The sequence below is a fragment of the Salmo salar genome, chromosome 26 (assembly GCF_965601325.2).
Source record: "Salmo salar chromosome 26, fSalSal1, whole genome shotgun sequence".
NCBI lineage: Eukaryota > Metazoa > Chordata > Actinopteri > Salmoniformes > Salmonidae > Salmo > Salmo salar.
This window is the reverse complement of record NC_138316.1, coordinates 32,163,851-32,182,500: the sequence shown is the minus strand read 5'-3', so window position 1 is coordinate 32,182,500 and position 18,650 is coordinate 32,163,851. Positions and strand designations below refer to the sequence as shown.

Here is an 18,650-nt window from a genome sequence, read left to right as displayed (position 1 = left end):
GAGATAAACTGTGGCGAGAGACTAGGGAAAGAGACTGGGGGAGAGAGACTGGGTGGAGAGAGACTTGGTGGAGAGAGACTGGGTGGAGAGAGACTTGGTGGAGAGAGACTTGGGGGAGAGAGACTTGGTGGAGAGAGACTTGGTGGAGAGAGACTAGGTGGAGAGAGACTTGGGGGAGAGAGACTGGGGGAGAGGCTGGGGGACAGAGAGAGAAGCTGGGCCACGTCAGAGTCAGGGACTGGGCTGGGGAGAGAGGCTGGGTGGAGAGAGAAAGGAGGACTGGGGAAGACTCTAAAAAGAGCTCTTACTAGAGTGTGCTGTAGATTTTGTGACAGGCTTAACAATGGTTTTCCCCTGACAATAACTATCTAGAGCACCCGTCTTGATTTTGGGACACAGCCAATGACTTCCTGGTGTAAGTAAATACTGTATAACTGAAGTTGCTAGTGCCTCTCTAGTTAAGTATAGGCTAAGTGGAGTGAAGTTTGGACTGGCTGTCTGTGTGTGGGGATGGAAGGCCTGAGGGTTCAGGACCAAATTACAGCTCTCTCCCCCAAAGCTCCGATGTGTTAATCAGCTGCCCACAGAGACATTAAGCAGTCTGCTTCAGCACAGAAACAATGACTCATACATCAACACACACACATAGAGAGAGAGAAACACACAGTCAAGCAAGCACACAGCACAAACAAACAAACACACAGACCCACAGTATATTAACCCACATACTATGTGTGCAGTATGCCAGCCAATGACGGAACGAGAGAGAGAGAGAGAGAGAGAGAGAGAGAGAGAGAGAGAGAGAGAGAGAGATAGAGCTGAGGGGTGAATAAACTGAATGATATGAAGAACAAATGTACAAGTTAGGAAGAAGGAATAGAATCACAACAGTTCTACCAATCTAGAGCAGACCCAGACCAAGGGTTGGTGTTCTGCTAAAGCAGAATTGTATATATTTTAACAATATAGGAGGCATCCCAAATGGCACTCTATACTCTTAGAAAAAAGGCTTTCAAAAGTGTTCTTCGGCTGTCCCGATAGGTGAACCCTTTTTGGTTCCAAGTAGAACCCTTTCCATGTAAAACCCTTTCTGTGGAATGGGTTTTACATGGAACCCAAAAGATTTCTACCTGGAACCAAAAAGGGTTCTTCAAATAGTTCTCCTATGGGAACAGCTGAAGAACGCTTTTAGATTTTAAATAGCACCTTTTTTATAAGAATGTATTCCTTATAAAGTGGACTACTTTTGTTGAGGGCCCATATGGCTCTGGTCAAAAGTAGTGCACTATGGAATAGGGTGGCATTTGGGACACCCCCCTAGATGCACACCTCTCGTAGAACATTGAAGTGCATTAATTTACAAATTCAGTTTGTTCATGGACAGAAGATTAACTGTCAAACACCAATTTGAATATAGTTGCTCTCTTGCAGCTGTACGGCTGCATGGGTTGTGGAAAGAAATAACAATTTTAGCTACGCAGACTTTGGGAAACCTTCCATGTTTAGTCGATGTGAATGTCCCAAATGGTACACTATTCCCTATATAGTACACTTCTTTTGACCAGAGCCAGTAGGTCTCTGATCAAAAGTAATGCACTATATAGGAAATAGGGTGCCATTTGGGACAGTCAGAAGTCACTCACCCTCCGACAGCCTGTAGGCCCAGTACTTTGGGATCCAGCACATTGAGAGGCTGCAGAGAGAAGAGAAGTACAACATCACACTGCTAAACATACTGTGGCATGGAACCATTCACAAACACACACAGCAAACACACACACACACACACACACACACACACACACACACACACACACAGCACACACACACACACACACACACACACACACACACACACACACACACACACACACACACACACACACACACACACACACACAGCAAACACACACAACAGAAAACAAAAGCCCAATTTGGAAAAGTACTGTTCATCTGGGGGTCAGATCAGGACAGAAGTATTAAAGAAATAAACTACAGATGGAGGAGAGGAGAGTCGAAGCTGTGTGTGTGTGTGTGTGTGTGTGTGTGTGTGTGTGTGTGTGTGTGTGTGTGTGTGTGTGTGTGTGTGTGTGTGTGTGTGTGTGTGTGTGTGTGTGTGTGTGGTGTGTGTAGAGTACAGGGCAGGGAATGGAGATCCCCCTCAGGGCAAGTTGAGAATTATTCCATTTCAATGTGATTTCCTGAGCTGGTATTCAACACTAAGACAATATAATGTGTCGTTCGTGGTGCTCAAGGCCACAATTTGTTTTATAACACTTCCTCCTCTCTGATCCCTTCCCCACCTAAACACAAACACACACACAAAACAAACATACATTTGGAAACGGACACAAGCACACACAGATACTCACACACACACACACACACACACACACACACACACACACACACACACACACACACACACACACACACACACACACACACACACACACACACACACACACACACACACACACACACAGTGCTGAATACAAGACGTTACCACCCAAATCATTCAGAAAGACAAGGGATAGAGAAACATAAACAATCAACAGTAAATGTCCACAAGGCACATGTAGCACTTTCAAATGCAACTATGACATGGTCACACACACACACACACACACACACACACACACACACACACACACACACACACACACACACACACACACACACACACACACACACACACACACACACCACACACACACACACACACACAGATGGAAGGAGGGAAGTCATGTGGGTCTACATGAATTTGATTAAACAATGATTTTAAACCTTGTTGTGTGGTGGAGGTTTTTCTGAAAAGAGAAAGAAGGAAAGAAGCACAGGAAGTTAGACAGGGGCTTCTTAAACAGTCTGAAACTAGATACAATAATACAGTATATGTGGTTCTGTCTCTAAATACATACAGTATCATACATGTGTACAGTCCCATAACTAGATACAACACTATGTGGTTCTGTCTCTAAATACATACAGTATTATACATGTGTACAGTCCCATAACTAGATACAACACTATGTGGTTCTGTCTCTAAATACATACAGTATTATACATGTGTACAGTCCCATAACTAGATACAACACTATGTGGTTCAGTCTCTAAATACATACAGTATTATACATGTGTACAGTCCCATAACTAGATACAACACTATGTGGTTCTGTCTCTAAATACATACAGTATTATACATGTGTACAGTCCCATAACTAGATACAACACTATGTGGTTCTGTCTCTAAATACATACAGTATTATACATGTGTACAGTCCCATAACTAGATACAACACTATGTGGTTCTGTCTCTAAATACATACAGTATTATACATGTGTACAGTCCCATAACTAGATACAACACTATGTGGTTCAGTCTCTAAATACATACAGTATTATACATGTGTACAGTCCCATAACTAGATACAACACTATGTGGTTCTGTCTCTAAATACATACAGTATCATACATGTGTACAGTCCCATAACTAGATACAATACTATGTGGTTCTGTCTCTAAATACATACAGTATTATACATGTGTACAGTCCCATAACTAGATACAACACTATGTGGTTCAGTCTCTAAATACATACAGTATTATACATGTGTACAGTCCCATAACTAGATACAACACTATGTGGTTCTGTCTCTAAATACATACAGTATCATACATGTGTACAGTCCCATAACTAGATACAACACTATGTGGTTCTGTCTCTAAATACATACAGTATTATACATGTGTACAGTCCCATAACTAGATACAACACTATGTGGTTCTGTCTCTAAATACATACAGTATTATACATGTGTACAGTCCCATAACTAGATACAACACTATGTGGTTCTGTCTCTAAATACATACAGTATCATACATGTGTACAGTCCCATAACTAGATACAACACTATGTGGTTCTGTCTCTAAATACATACAGTATCATACATGTGTACAGTCCCATAACTAGATACAATACTATGTGGTTCAGTTCAGTCTCTAGCATGAGTTCAGTTCCTACCAGAATAGATATAGTACTACATATAGTACTACATATAGCACTATATGATACAGTACTATAGATGTGGTTCAGTTCAGTCTCTTACTACAGTACATAGATACAACCATATCTGGTGGTGATCCTGTTGCTCAGTTTATGTCTATAAATGAAAAGCCCTCTACAAATGCAATTTATTATTATCATTATTATTATTATCATTAGCAGCAACGCCAAGGTCGGAGGTTCAATTCCTGCAGGGGTCACATACGCATAATAAAAATACATGCACTCACTGGAATGGAAATCCCTTTGGATAAAACATCTGCTAAATTAAAGTGGTATATAGGGATAAACATATTTCAGTACTATAGAGGTGTTTTTTACTTCAGTTTTTCCCAACAAATTTATACAGACAGAGACAGAGTCAGTTTGTGCCGGAGGGATAGTAACTATGAATAGACACATACTGTACTGTAACACAGTGAAATAATCCAGTTTCTGCCCCATACAATGTACAATAGAAATACCTATGTACAATATACTGAATTAGCTGGAGTCACACCAATGTACAATGTACTGAATTAACTGGAGCCATACCAATATACAATGTGTTATATGGAGGAATGACAATACAATACACTAATACATGGACTGATACTGTAAGTTATTTAGCAGATGTGAACTTTGAAATTCTGTTAGATATGGTGTTGATGATAGTGTTTTTAATAATGCAGTGCACTGCACAATTTAACTGACAGAAAATGATTGGCGGTGGACAGCGGTACACTAACCCGATGATAACTTTTATGTCTCTCCATAACCCTAAAGTAAACTACAAACTTCCTTTAAATAAACAGGGCTACAGCGGACAGTGTCCCTAGTGTTGAACCGTTGATGATAATGGTGTAGTCTTAAAGAGATAGCGCTACACAGTACAGGGCAGTGTAATGACTTCACTATTGATCTGCCACTGATAAGTGTCAGCATAATCAAGATCAAATACTGCCACACATAAAAAACAACACTCGGTGATATACTAGGACTAAGTCCTCCAGCAACATTGACAGAGGTAGTGATACATTTGCATCCCATTGCCACCCTATTTCCTATATCGTGCACTGCTTTTGGTCAGGGCCCATAGGTGCCAATTGGGATGCAGTCACTGTGTGAACTAGCATTGTTTACAGAAGGCAGGTCATCGCTAGCTGCCACTGAGAGACCTCTGTCTTCACCGTACAGGAAACCCCAGACTCTGAACACACTAGGAAACTATAGATCAGGAAATAGTTCAAACATAACAATGGAAATGCCATGGAAACGCCACACACTTGTCCCTCATGGGGGATAGATCAAAAATCTCCTCATTGTCGCCCATAAAAGTTAGCCTATACATTTAAGCTATTGTTAAATTAAGAGTATTTCACACTATGTTGGTAAAAATGAGCATACAATGTTTGTATGTGTGTCAACCCCATTACGTGTTAATGTCATTGTCACCAATCAACTGCATTACATATAAAAATGACTGCAAATACCACCATCAATTTCTATATGGCTAGCTTATCGAAACGAGAGTCGGCATTTAGCAGATTTTTTTTCTAAACCTGAAAGGACAACTTCTAAATATTATGCAGCATGCAAATCAGATTTTATTAACCATATTGTGGGCCTGTTAGAACACATGAATCATTACAGATTTGACTAATATCCACTTTGTTAAATCATCTTTTTTGAATGGGTGCCAATGACAGCATCCTTGTTCTGTCCCCCACTGGACTCAATGTACCTCTTTAGCCATGTTAAGATCAGTGAAGCTACTATGATAGGTACAGCTACTGTAACATAGGAAAAACGAATGCAGGTCTGCCAAGTATACAGGGACAGCTAAGATACAGTAGGTGCAGCAATGTCTCGTCCTGACCCTAGTAAGTTGTCATTTTCTATTGTAGAGTAGGTTAGGGCGTGACAGGGGGTGTTTTGGGTTTTCTATGTTTTATATTTCAATGTTTAAGTTCTAGTTTTTCTATTTCTATGTTGGGATTGTTTGGGTTGATCTCTAATTGGAGGCAGCTGATCCTCGTTGCCTCTGATTAGAGATCATATTTAAGTAGGGGTTTTTCTCTTCTGGTTTTGTGGGTTATTATCTTTTGAGTAGTGTTTGTTTCTCTCTGCGTCACGGTTTGTTGTTTTGTTAGTTCTAGTATTTAGTGTATTTCATTACGTTTCACAAATAAATAATGTGGAACTACAAACGCGCTGCACCTTGGTCCGCTCCTTCAAACAGCCGTGACAAGCAAATCTAGGTACAGCTAAAATACAATTTTGTCTAGCAGCAAATCTGGAAACATAGCACAGCTAACATAGGTACAGCTAAGATGCAGGAAATCTAGGTGCCACTAAAAGCTAAGGCAAATCTGGGTAAGTTCTAGCAAGGTCCAGCTATGCCACTGAGACAAAAAACAACAGCGTTTTAAAAGGTTATAAAAAAGACCCACATAAATCACTGGAAAGGAAACAAAACATAATCGATTTTTAAGAGGAAAGCTGATATGTTGTCAGCAACCAAATTGAGATAACAGTAAATCCAGCTAGTGCGATGCAGAGTAACACTTATGGTCACACAGGGCATTGATCTGAAGTCAGTGACGCAACTAGCCTGCTGCAAGCTAACAGTTTAACTAGGAGACCTAGCAAGCTGCAAGCCAACCATCACCAAGCACGACCCCTCCAAACACCTCTAATTGTATTCGTTACATACACAGTTTACAGCAGGCATAAAAGGTGCAGTGAAATGTTTCCATACTAGCCTCAACATTGCAGTACAATAACAATTAAAAGTCACAAAAAAATAACAAGTAATTAGAGGAAGGTAGCATGCATAGTAATAAAACAGATATGTACACAGTATACATTATGAATATGCTAAGTATGACTGTGTTACAAATATAAAGTGGATGGTGTCTTGGTCGCACAGTTGAATAAATCGACTATAATACAACAGAGCATGGTCACGGAGGGCATTGATCCAAAGTCAGTGAAGCAGCTAGCCTGCTGTGAGCTAACAGTTTAACTATGAGGCCTGCAAGCTAACCATCAACAAGGACTGACCCTCCCCTACAGGCTAACAATACAGTATGACCAGCAGCAAGCCTTCTGCAGGCTAACAATACAGTATTACCAGCAGCTAGCCTTGATGCAGGCTAACAATACAGTATGACCAGCAGCTCGCCATCTGCAGACAAACAATATAACCAGAAGATAGCTTTCCTGGTAACAATACATAATGACCAGCAGCTAGCCGTCTTCAGGCTAACAATATAACCAGAAGCTAGCCTGCTTCAGGCTAGTAATATAATCAGGTACTGAAGCTCTTCTCATTAGGAGCCTTAGGTTTTACGCCATATTCTCCATCCCACACACGCAAGTCCAGTCATAGATTTAAAAGCATTGGATTGGTTGGAAAATTGGCTGGAGGGAGTCCATGACGGGAAGTGTGCAATTCCACACTTCAGAATAGTCTGCTGCAGGCTGACAATATAAACAGGTTCCCACCAGGGTCTGTGAGGCCAACACACAGATAATTAGAAAATGTAACAGAGAGAGGGGTGAGAGAGGGAGGAACTAGAATAGTAGAGGAAGAGAGAGAAGAAGGGAGTGAGGGGAGAGAAGAGAGAGAGAGGAGGGAAGTGAGAGAGAGGAAGAGAAAATAAGAGAAAGAAAAGAGAAGAGAGTTATCTCATGACTCATCACACGTTCTCACACTGATGACATTAAACATAATAACGATATTACAGAAACCATGATAAAACAAAGAAACAGATTCAGTGCACCATTGCATTAGTTATCGCTGGCATACCGGACACCACCTTGTGGAACCTTCCGCACAAGGCAGGAGGTCCCACAAGCTCTGGGGACCATTGCACCTGTCATCGATGTCATTTTGACAGTAACCCTCCAAAAAGTAATTCATCAACTTAGAAATGTCCATCTGTACTAGGAAGCTAAGTGTTTGTTTCTTGGGCTTCAGGAATGTGACTGAAAAAGTGCCTCAGGCCTTGAAAAGAAAGTATTTAACTGACTGCAAGTATAAGGGGATATCGGTGAACAAATGTTGTGGTCAAGGCTACGACGGTGCCAGTGCAATGAGTGGAGCTTACTCAGGTGTTCAAAAGCTCATTTCAGACCGACAGCCTAATGCTTCTTAGTAGTTCTTTATGAGTTTTAGCTTAGAAAACAATCTCGCCGCAGTAGTAACAGTTACAGTGAGAGTAAAAACAGCTTGATTGCCATAGCAACATCAGGTAAACTGCAGGGGGGAGCGGTGCTTCAAATACAGCAGTTCTGCAACAGCTTTAATTGAGCCTCTCATTATCCTTAATTGCCGGCCTCAACACGTTATGAAAAGAGATTCACTGTATAGGAAGCTCTGGGCACAGGTAATCTGGATACTGGACAGTTGTCACGTTCGTCGTAAAGATGGGACCAAGGCGCAGCGGGAATGTGTAAACTCATCTTCTTTTATTATGAAGAAAAAAACAAAACAAACACTTAATCAAAACAACTACGAAGAAACAGTCCTGTGAGGCACACAGCTACACAATACGGAACAACTACCCACAAAAACCCATGAAAAAACACCCCTATTAAATAGGACCTTCAATTAGAGGCAACGAGGAACAGCTGCCTCCAATTGAAGGTCAACCCAATAAACTAAGCATAGAAATAGAATAACTAGACACAGACATAGAAATAGACTAACATAGAACATACCCCAAAAAAACCGAAACACATAAAACAAACACCCCCTGCCATGTCCTGACCAAACTACAATAACAAATAATCTCTTTACTGGTCAGGACGTGACAACAGTCAATAAATTGCCAGATGCAAACAAATTATCATCTTTAGCAGACAACAGTTCTTGAGGCTTGAACAAAAAAAGCGGTTTGCGATTGCATTCATACTAGTGAACCTGCGTTTGAGTTGTGGGGTTTCAATATCAACAGTCCCTTATCTCTGGTATATCTTGGCATGCATCATTCAAGACTAAATTGAAATTGTGTGCAGCACAATGGAAATACAGAAACATTGAAAATGTCTCAGGAAAGACTGTCTAGGTTGGCAATACTCAGTATGGAAAACAGTCCACAACCTGGACATACAGGCCATGGTAAAAACATTTGCACACAAATAAGGAGGACTTCAGGAGATCAGGAGAGTGTTTCAAGTTAGATTTAATTTGATTTAATTTAATTTACCATGAATATTGCAGCCCATTTGTGTAGACTATTAGCCAGACAAAACCCGCTGAGTTCAACAATACATAGTGGCTGAATTTATCCTCAAGTCGACAACTTTTTTCCTCATTGTTAGGCTATTTTATGTGTAATTTGTATAAAATATGTTTTATAAATAGCAGCTAAATATGGTATATAGCTATAGACAGTACACTGCATAAGGAAACAATCCCTAGTAAGCTAGTGTTTTGAGGGTGATTGACTGTATTATTTGGCATTAATAACTACTTCTATCCAAGCTGGGAGAAAGAGCGAGGACGGCTCATGTCCTGCAGGTTCAAGTAGCCTATACAGGACAGTTATATTGGTAGCTGATTAGTATGCTGTGGCATCGAACAACTATCTTACAATCTGAAATGTTAGAATTTCCAACTTTAATTACTGAACAATGAATTACATTATTTCCACCAGCCAGCAGTCTAAAAATGGCAGCATTGCGATACCATGCGACACCATGCAGAGCTTTGTGAAAAGTTAGGTTTAACATGAGAAAATGGGGGGGGGGGGGGGGGGGTCGACTACAATCTTGCAGGGAGTCCAGAGAAACTGTGTTATGCCAGTGCTAGTTATGAACAGTAGTCACGCCCTGTCAGTCTGGAGGCTTGTAGGATCTGTGGAGTGGTCGAACATGGCAGAAGTAATGGCTATGTCCATAAATCTGTAGCTACTAAAAATTCAAGTGGGGCCTGCCCAGAATCAGTGGTTTCCCATAGGCTGCAGCACTCAAACTCTCTGCATCATGTAACACCATCACTAAAGGAGTCCAATTGCATTTGGGATGCGTCCTCCTGTGTTGTGGCAGACAGAGGCAGGGTGACGGACTCAAAGCCTCAGCCATTTCCAGTGAGAGAGAAAGACAGAGTCAAAGCTATACAGCCATTTTCCAGGAAGGGAGTGAGAGAGACTCAGAACTACAGCCATTCTCAAGGAGGGAGGAAGACGCTCCATGTTAGCTCAGAATCCCTGTTGATAATCCCTCCCACAGCCTAAACCACTGGAACGTCTGCTGCCAGGGACAGACTGGGACCAGAAATCCAAACATACCAGCCCATTTTTACTGTGAGGCCCCCATTATCAACCAAATAATGATAATTCTGCGCATAAAAACCCAATTTAGACCGGCCCACTTGGCTATAGATGGATCAGCCCATCTGGCATTTGCCTGACTGTCCTATGGCCAGTTCGTTTCTGACGACTACAGATCTGGAGTCAGGGCAGAGCCACAGAGCCAGTCAACTGAGAGTATTGGTATTTGAACAGCAATCTAGGCCCAGAGTTAGTAGGACCCCATCACATCAATTAACATAACAACACAACTCCCTCTCCTGCTTTCCTTTTAATGCCACTTTATTTGCATCTCTTATATATAGACACTCATAGAATGTGGCACAGTGTGCCAGGACCAGGGTCTGCCTTTCTCTGCCTCTCCCAGGAGAAACCATCCGCAGCCAACAGTGGCAGCAGTAGTAGTAGAAAGAGGCTACAGTATACTACCATACAAAACTCATATAAATATTTTAAGCAAGGCTGACCTGGTTAGAGAATGCCCTTGGGAGCCCAAATTAGCATCTCAATACAGTAGTGGCAGCTGTAACACTAACACTAACAATAACTGTAGCTGTAAGTAGCTGTAGCTGTATTCATGCATATACAGTATAGTAGTAGCTGTAACACTAACACTAACAATAACTGTAGCTGTAAGTAGCTGTAGCTGTATTCATGCATATACAGTATAGTAGTATCTGTAACACTAACACTAACAATAACTGTAGCTGTAAGTAGCTGTAGCTGTATTCATGCATATACAGTATAGTAGTAGCTATAGAAATAAAAATAGATTAGGCTATAGCAATTGCAAAATACATTTGAATTAGCAATAGCAATAGAATAAACAATAGCAAAATAATAAAATAACCTGCAATGACAAAATAACAAGTAATAACAATAGCAGCAGCATTAGCTGTAGCTGTAGCCATATCTGAACTGGCTAAAATACAAGTGTCTAATACTTTACAATGCTTGAGGTGTGTTTGCTTTAGCTTGTCTGGTAATGAAACCAATTACTAAGGAATAGTGCCGAAGTGCAAAGCACGCCCCCCTGCTAAAAGATCAAGTCTTTGAAAAGATGTACTGTATGTATTTATATTTAATATAATGTATCTATAATAAAGGGGAATGTTGTATCCTACATATCTTACCTAAGATATAGGTGTGAGTATGCTGTATCCATTAGCCTATACTGTATATTTCATTTAGTGTGAGTTTGTTGTATCCAATATACTGTGTACATGATTTACTGTTGTGTGTGTGTGTGTGTGTGTGTGTGTGTGTGTGTGTGTGTGTGTGTGTGTGTGTGTGTGTGTGTGTGTGTGTGTGTGTGTGTGTGTGTGTGTGTGTGTGTGTGTGTGTGTGTGTGCATGCTGTGCTGTGAGTGTAGCCGTGCACTATAGCTGCTGCCACATGTAGGTCAAGAGCTTGTTCACTTTAAACAAGAGACAGGCTATTCCCCTGGTCCCGCCATAGCTCTGATTTAAAAACCTTTCTTCATTCCACTTAAAACAGTTCATTGTTTGCTTCACTAAATCAATAATAACCACTTATACAGACCAAGAAATCATTTTTCTTTGGCCATATGTTTGTCTGATTAAGCTTGTGGTTTTGTCTGCAAACCTGAGCTGCAGAAAAAAGCATTATTCCAGTAAGTGTAATCAGATTCATTAAATCATGTTTTTTTTTAGGTGTAACAAAACAAATCTAATATTCACTTTAATCAAAATGAGCATTTTTAAGCGAAATAATAATATAATTTCTGCAGGTTTCATGAGATTCCAGCCATAGTCTAAGGTATACCGGCTGATTCATTTAGCAGATCCCAAAGGGGAAATGTAATAGCAGAGCAATAAGACAAATCATATTTTGACATTATTATCAAACTCTTAAAAGTGGGTCAATGTTCCACTAAAAGCATTGACGGAATTCACAAGAATAGACCTAGTTCACTAAATGGAAAGGGTAATGTGGTGAATAAGCCTAGTTCATTAAATGGAAAGGGTAATGTGGAGAATAGTCCAAGTTCACTAAATGAAAAGGGTAATGTGGAGAATAGACCTAGTTCACTAAATGGAAAGGGTAATGTGGAGAATAGACCTAGTTCACTAAATGGAAAGGGTAATGTGGTGAATAGACCTAGTTCACTAAATGGAAAGGGTAATGTGGAGAATAGACCTAGTTCACTAAATGGAAAGGGTAATGTGGTGAATAGACCTAGTTCACTTAATGGAAAGGGTAATATGAAGAATAGACCTAGTTCACTAAATGGAAAGGGTAATGTGGAGAATAGACCTAGTTCACTAAATGGAAAGGGTAATGTGGAGAATAGACCTAGTTCACTAAATGGAAAGGGTAATGTGGAGAATAGACCTAGTCCACTAAATGGAAAGGGTAATGTGGAGAATAGACCTAGTTCACTAAATGGAAAGGGTAATGTGGAGAATAGACCTAGTTCACTAAATGGAAAGGGTAATGTGGAGAATAGACCTAGTCCACTAAATGGAAAGGGTAATGTGGAGAATAGACCTAGTTCACTAAATGGAAAGGGTAATGTGGCTCCAGGCATTGTAAACACCCACCACTTGAATTTGAGATTTAGTTTTAAGTTCATATTTCTAAGCTGTCAGAAACAGTGCGTTCTTTTGCTTTCATTGTCTGAATATCCCTGATGGTCGATGGTATTGGATGGAAGCCATGTTGTTCGAGTCTGAGCTAATCTGATTGCATTGTTCCCTGGAACATGGGTGTTGTATCGTTTTAGATCCATAAAATGTTCATAAGGAAGAGACATACTCACAAAAATCAGACAACTCTCCAACTGAAAAAAGACCCTTGCATTCTAAAATAAAAATCCATCAGTTTAAGTCAGCTATAAAGTGCTGCACCACGAGGATTATGTTATACATACATCTAACCCTGACACTAACCTTGCCCACCTTCAAAGAAAACAGTCTTCCCTTCATATTAGCATCAAGCACAAAATCAATGACCAATTCCAGAAGATGCCAGGAGCAAATCGAACAGTCAAAGTCAACCTAAAAGTCCCTGAAATCCCAACACCAGTGGAACAGACGCTGGGGGTTCCCAGGAGCTCAGAGCATACATATTCCACTACAGGCCCCAGTCTGATCCTCAAGGATTCTCTACCAAAGACATGTTCAACTGACACAAATCATTCCACATCTCAACTCAGATAAATGTCTGTGTTCAAATCTCATGGATAAAAGTCAGATAGTACACAAACATATCTATTTTATAGTGCATACTTTACATGCTACTGTACTGTTAACTGTATGACTGATATCCACAGTGGATAATGTAATGACTTTGTTATTACATACATACCATAATTTCAACCTTATGACCTGAACTGAGCAAAACTCTGAGTAATATAGTGTAACCCTTTCTGCACTACACTGGTACAATGCCAAAGATGAGTAAGAGAGAACATAAAGTGTAGCAGCCTGGTCCCAGATCTGTTTGTGCTGTCTTGTCAGATCCAATGGTCAAACTTGGCATGACAACTACCATAGCAGTTGGTTATACAGTGCGAACCAGATCAGGTTGTAATGTGTAGTAAAGTGTAGTAAAGTGAAGTAAAGTGTAGTAAAGTGAAGTAAAATGTAGTAAAGAGAAGGTGTAGCTACCTCCAGCCAGGATCTGCTGCTGCAGCTCGTCCATCTGCTTCCTGTAGGCCCTCAGTGCAGCCTCCTTAAACGTAGGACGGATGCGCTTTTTGGGCGGAGCCTCTGCAGGCATCTCCTCCTTCTCCGGAATGTTTTTGTTCTCATCCTCTAGGTTTTCCGTCCTCTCCGACGCAGAAGCTTCGGAGGCCTCCTCCATTTCATCCCCTTCTTCCATGTCCTCCATTAACTCCTCTTCCTCCTCCTCTTCCTCTTCTTCCTCCTCGTCAGGCTCCTCCACCTCGACATACTCCACCATGGCTTCATACTCTGCTGTGTCCTCTGCCGTGTCCCCCGTCATGGCATCATCAACGTAATCCTCACTGTACTCCTCGTCGTACTGCTCGTCCAGACTACAGTCATACTCCAGAATGACTGCAGCCTCCTGGGTGGCCTCAACTTCCTCAGAGTCCTCGTAATCCTGAGTGGTAGCCTCATAGTCTTCAGAGACATAATCCTGAGAGGCATCAGGATCATAATCCAGTATGGGCTCCTCAAACTCCTCTGTCTCTTCTGTGTCGTTGGCGTTGGACCGGTTCTCCAGGTTGGCCAGGACCTGCTCCATCACCCCGACATAGGCGGTCTCGTTGTCCTCCAGCTGGTCACCAGCGGCAGCCTCATCTTCATCTTCAGCCTTGTAGACGAAGGAATCTGTGTAGACGTCTGAGTCAATGGTGGTGCTGGAGTCGTTGGCCGTGGAGGTGGACAGTGTGCGGAAGCGGCCCATGAAGGAGCCTGAGTCTGGGGGTGGCTCCGGGGGAGCGGCACTAGGTGGAGGGCCTGACTTCCACACCACCTCCAGGGCTGATTTTGCCTTCTTCAGGGTGGAGCCGAACCCAAAGCTGAAGGACGGAGCTTTGTCGGTGAGGTCGATGCTGAGGCGGCTGCTCCAGGACTTGGGCACCTCCTCTACAACTTTCTCAGACCGGATCTCGCTCTGGCTACGGTACATGGTGGATGACTTGGTCTGGCTCGGTTGGAAGCTGTGTTTGACATCAAGCTCAGGGAACGTTTGGGTAGATAGTTCAGGGGCTTCTTTAGCTGCCATTTTAGGAAGCGTGTTAGATGCCCCTTTAGGAACCATTTTAGGTGTCTCTTTTAGACTAGTTTTAGAAGTGTCTTTGGGAGGTGTTTTCACAGCCTCTTTTGGACTTGTTTTAGGAGGGTCTTTGGGAAGTATTTTCACAGCCTCTTTTGGACTTGTTTTGGGAGTGTCTTTCGGACTTGTTTTGGGAGTTTCTTTTGGGCTTGTTTTCGGAGTGTCTTTCAGAGGTGTTTTAGGAGCCTCTGTATGAATAGCTTTAACAATTTCTTTAGGAGGTGTTTTAACATTCTCTTTAGGAATCAATTTGGCTGTTTCTCTTAGTTTAATAGTTTTAGCAGCCTCTTCAGCAATTGATTTAGCAACCTCTTTTGCCGGTTTAGAAGTCACTTTATAAATAGTGTTAGAAACCTCTTTAGGAATAGTTTTAGCAACCTCTTTAGGAATAGTTTTAGCAACCTCTTTAGGAATAGGTTTAGCAACCTCTTTAGGTGTTTTGGCAACCTCTTTAGGAATAATTTTAGCAACCTCTTTAGGAATAATTTTAGCAACCTCTGTTGGAATAGTTTTAGCAACCTCTTTAGGAATAGTTTTAGCAACCTCTTTAGGAATAGTTTTAGCAACCTCTTTAGGAATAGTTTTAGCAACCTCTTTAGGAATAGTTTTAGAAACCTCTTTAGGAATAGTTTTAGAAACCTCTTTAGGAATAGTCTTAGCAACCTCTTTAGGAACAGTTTTAGCAACCTCTTTAGGAGGTGTTTTAGCTTTAGAAGTTGCTTTAGAAGTTTCTTTAGGAAGCGTTTTAGCAGTCTCTTTAGCTTTAGGCTTATGGACAGGGGGTGTTACAACAGGTTCTTTCGCTACGATAGAGGCTGTATAAAGAGTAGTGGGGGGAGCACTACCCAGCCGGGCACTCTCCAGTCGGGTGATTTCCAGCGGGGCGGTGTCCAACAGGGTGCTTTCCACCATATCCAACATGAAAGTTTCCTCCCCTTCAAATGCCAGGTCCACCTCCTGACACTTGGTGATGTTCTCAGGGAAGCCAGGGATGGCAGCTGGGTCAAAGGGGCTGCTGACCTCAGACACCAGGTTCTGCTCTGTGGAAGCGTCCAGCCCGGAGTCTGCTCCCTGCTCCAGGTGAGGCCAGTCCTTCCATGGGGAAAGGTCTCCCTGCAGAGACAGCTGTGAGCCGCTGTAATGGCTCCTATCCCCAGACATGCAGACCAGCCCATTGCTCACCCCACTGTCGATGGTCTCGGTGGTCTCAGCCTCGTTGGGCTCGGCGTACGGAGGGTTCTCCTGGCTGAGGGTCTGGCTGGCGTACCACGATGACGCCATGTCCTCCTGCTTCCTCTGCCACAGCTCCTGGTCTGAGGAGGATAGTAGAGAGCTGCCATTGGGCCGGCTGAAGTACTGGCTCTCTGAGAAGTCTTCAGAGTAGGACTGGCAGAGCTTGGAGCAGTCAGACTCGGAGCGGCTGAGCTTGGGGGTGGAGTAGTCACTCTGAGAGAGCCAGCCGGGGGTGAGGTCACCATAGTAGGGCTTGGAGGCTTTGTCAGACTCATCATAGGAGTCATCAGCGTAGTGAACTGAGGCAGAGTAGCCTGCCTCATCCGCAGACCGGCTACCGTGCTCATGGTGACCGTGCCTCTTTTTATCTGCTTTATGTTTGTGAACAGGCTTAGACACCACCATTGCATATTTGTTCCTGTTTAGTTCATCTAGCTCCTTGTCACTGTCCATAGAGTCCCAGTCATCACTCTCAGCTTTGTCCTTGGCTGAGACCTTAATGTCCATGCTCTCGTAGGTTTGAGAAGAGGACATTGCTCCTTTATCTTTCTTTTCCTTCACGTCATGAGTCGTTAAGCTATCAGTGGATACAGATATACCAGTCCCCTTCAGTTTGTAGCATTTTTTCAAAACTAAATCTCTATCTGAGGGGGTTGAGAATATTACAATAATAGGCCTAGGTTTTGCATTGGAACATTCTCTTTGTTGCCCTAACCGATGGGCTAGCTCTATTTTAAGTGTTTTATGTGCTTCCACAAATCCCATTTTGTCCTTTAGAATGTGATAGATGAGACTCTCAGTTTTCTCTAGCTTCTCCTCAGGGACGTTTATGAACCTCAGGCTGGCCTTGTTGGCCTGGTGGCTGACCTGCTTGATGTAGTCGTGGATGTCTCGCGTCTCTCTACGGGACTGGACGAAGCCAGTACGCAGTTGTTCGATCTCGGTCTGCACCACCTCCACGCTGGAGGAGATCTCGTCGATGGAGTTCTTCAGGGCATTGACGTGTCCCCTGAGCTCTGAAAGCTCTGTCTCGATCTGGCTGATGCCCTGCAGCTCCTTAAAGATCATCTCCATCACATCCTGGGTTTGGTTGATGCAGCCTGTAGAGCTGGAGCCGGCTTCTAAGGCAGAGGTCGACTTCTGCTGCCGCCCAGCCCGGTCCAGGGATTTGCTCCGGATACCCAGGGTCTTCCTCCAGTTGCTCACCTCGGAGTCCGAAGACACGCACTCCTGACTCTTTTTCCATTTCCTCAGCTTGCGTAATGCGCCAAGTCGGAGAGTGTGCAGACTTGAGCGCTCCACCCTCTCACCCTCTGAGCTGCCATCGGAGGGCGCCAGACTAATGAGGCTCTTCCTGTTCCGTCTCACTGGCATGGTGTGAGATTTCTGCTCATCGAATCTACGCACAGGTTTGGCCTCGCTCAGGGAGTCAGAGTATTCGCTATTGATGGAGAGGATCTCCTGGAAGATACTCTCATTATTGTTCAGCAGAAGAGCGTTTTTCGGGAGTCCGTTCGCTATCGCTACACGGTAACTGAAAGTCGGTGAGAGAGATGAGCAGTCGTTTTTTCCGTCGTCTAATTCAAGAGAGATGTTACGCGCCGAAGAGCATTTGCTGATTTTTTTCACTGTGGTTTTCAGAGTGGTGGAGAGTGTCGGCGTCAGGTTACCTTGGTCACGCAAATCAGTGGTGGTCAATTTGGGCTCTTTATTGTCCCTACTCTCTTTCTTCTTTGTGGGATTCGCCAATTTCTTTGTAAACATTCCTTTGCAAATCTTCACGATGTAAGATGATAGGGTCTGGAGCAGGACAGAAACCATGGAAGGCAATGCGTTGAGAGACGTCTATTAAAGATGCAGTGGAGCAGCTCTGCTTGGGCTGAGGAGCCAGCGGTGGAGGAGCCAGCGGTGGTGTTGGTGGTGGTGGTGTTGATGGAGGAGGGTGGAGGAGGGACGGTGGAGGGAGCCTCAACCCCCAGGCAGACACACAACTCTGACAGGCCTGCTTAGATGAGCTTGTGTCAAAACTCCAACTCTATATACCCGAGTGGTGGACGGGAATCACTGTAAAATCCACTGGCTCTCCAAAGGACCAGACGCATTTCTCTGCAAAAAGAGAGAAACAATGGGAACCGTTAGTAAAGGCATAGAAGAAAGATACTGTAGCACATAGATACTATAACAGAGATACTCTAGCACAGATACTATAACACATTGGAACTACAGAACAGATGTACTATTGCACAGACATAATTTAGCACAGTGATACAGCGGGGGGGAAAAGT

General features: G+C 42.8%; 1 protein-coding gene across 1 annotated transcript in view; it reads right to left on the bottom strand.

Moving 5' to 3' along the window:
• The window catches only part of LOC106593220 (protein unc-13 homolog C), a 171,348-nt gene extending 153,145 nt beyond the window's left edge, over positions 1–18,203 (bottom strand). The window contains exons 1-3 of the mRNA XM_045708288.2: positions 13,998–18,203; positions 2,788–2,810; positions 1,644–1,693 (exon numbers count right to left, since the gene is read on the bottom strand). Coding sequence (XP_045564244.1) covers positions 1,644–1,693; positions 2,788–2,810; positions 13,998–18,186 — 4,262 coding nt within the window. The 5' untranslated portion in view covers positions 18,187–18,203. The remainder of the gene's footprint in view (positions 1–1,643; positions 1,694–2,787; positions 2,811–13,997) is intronic.
• Positions 18,204–18,650: the final 447 nt, after the last annotated feature.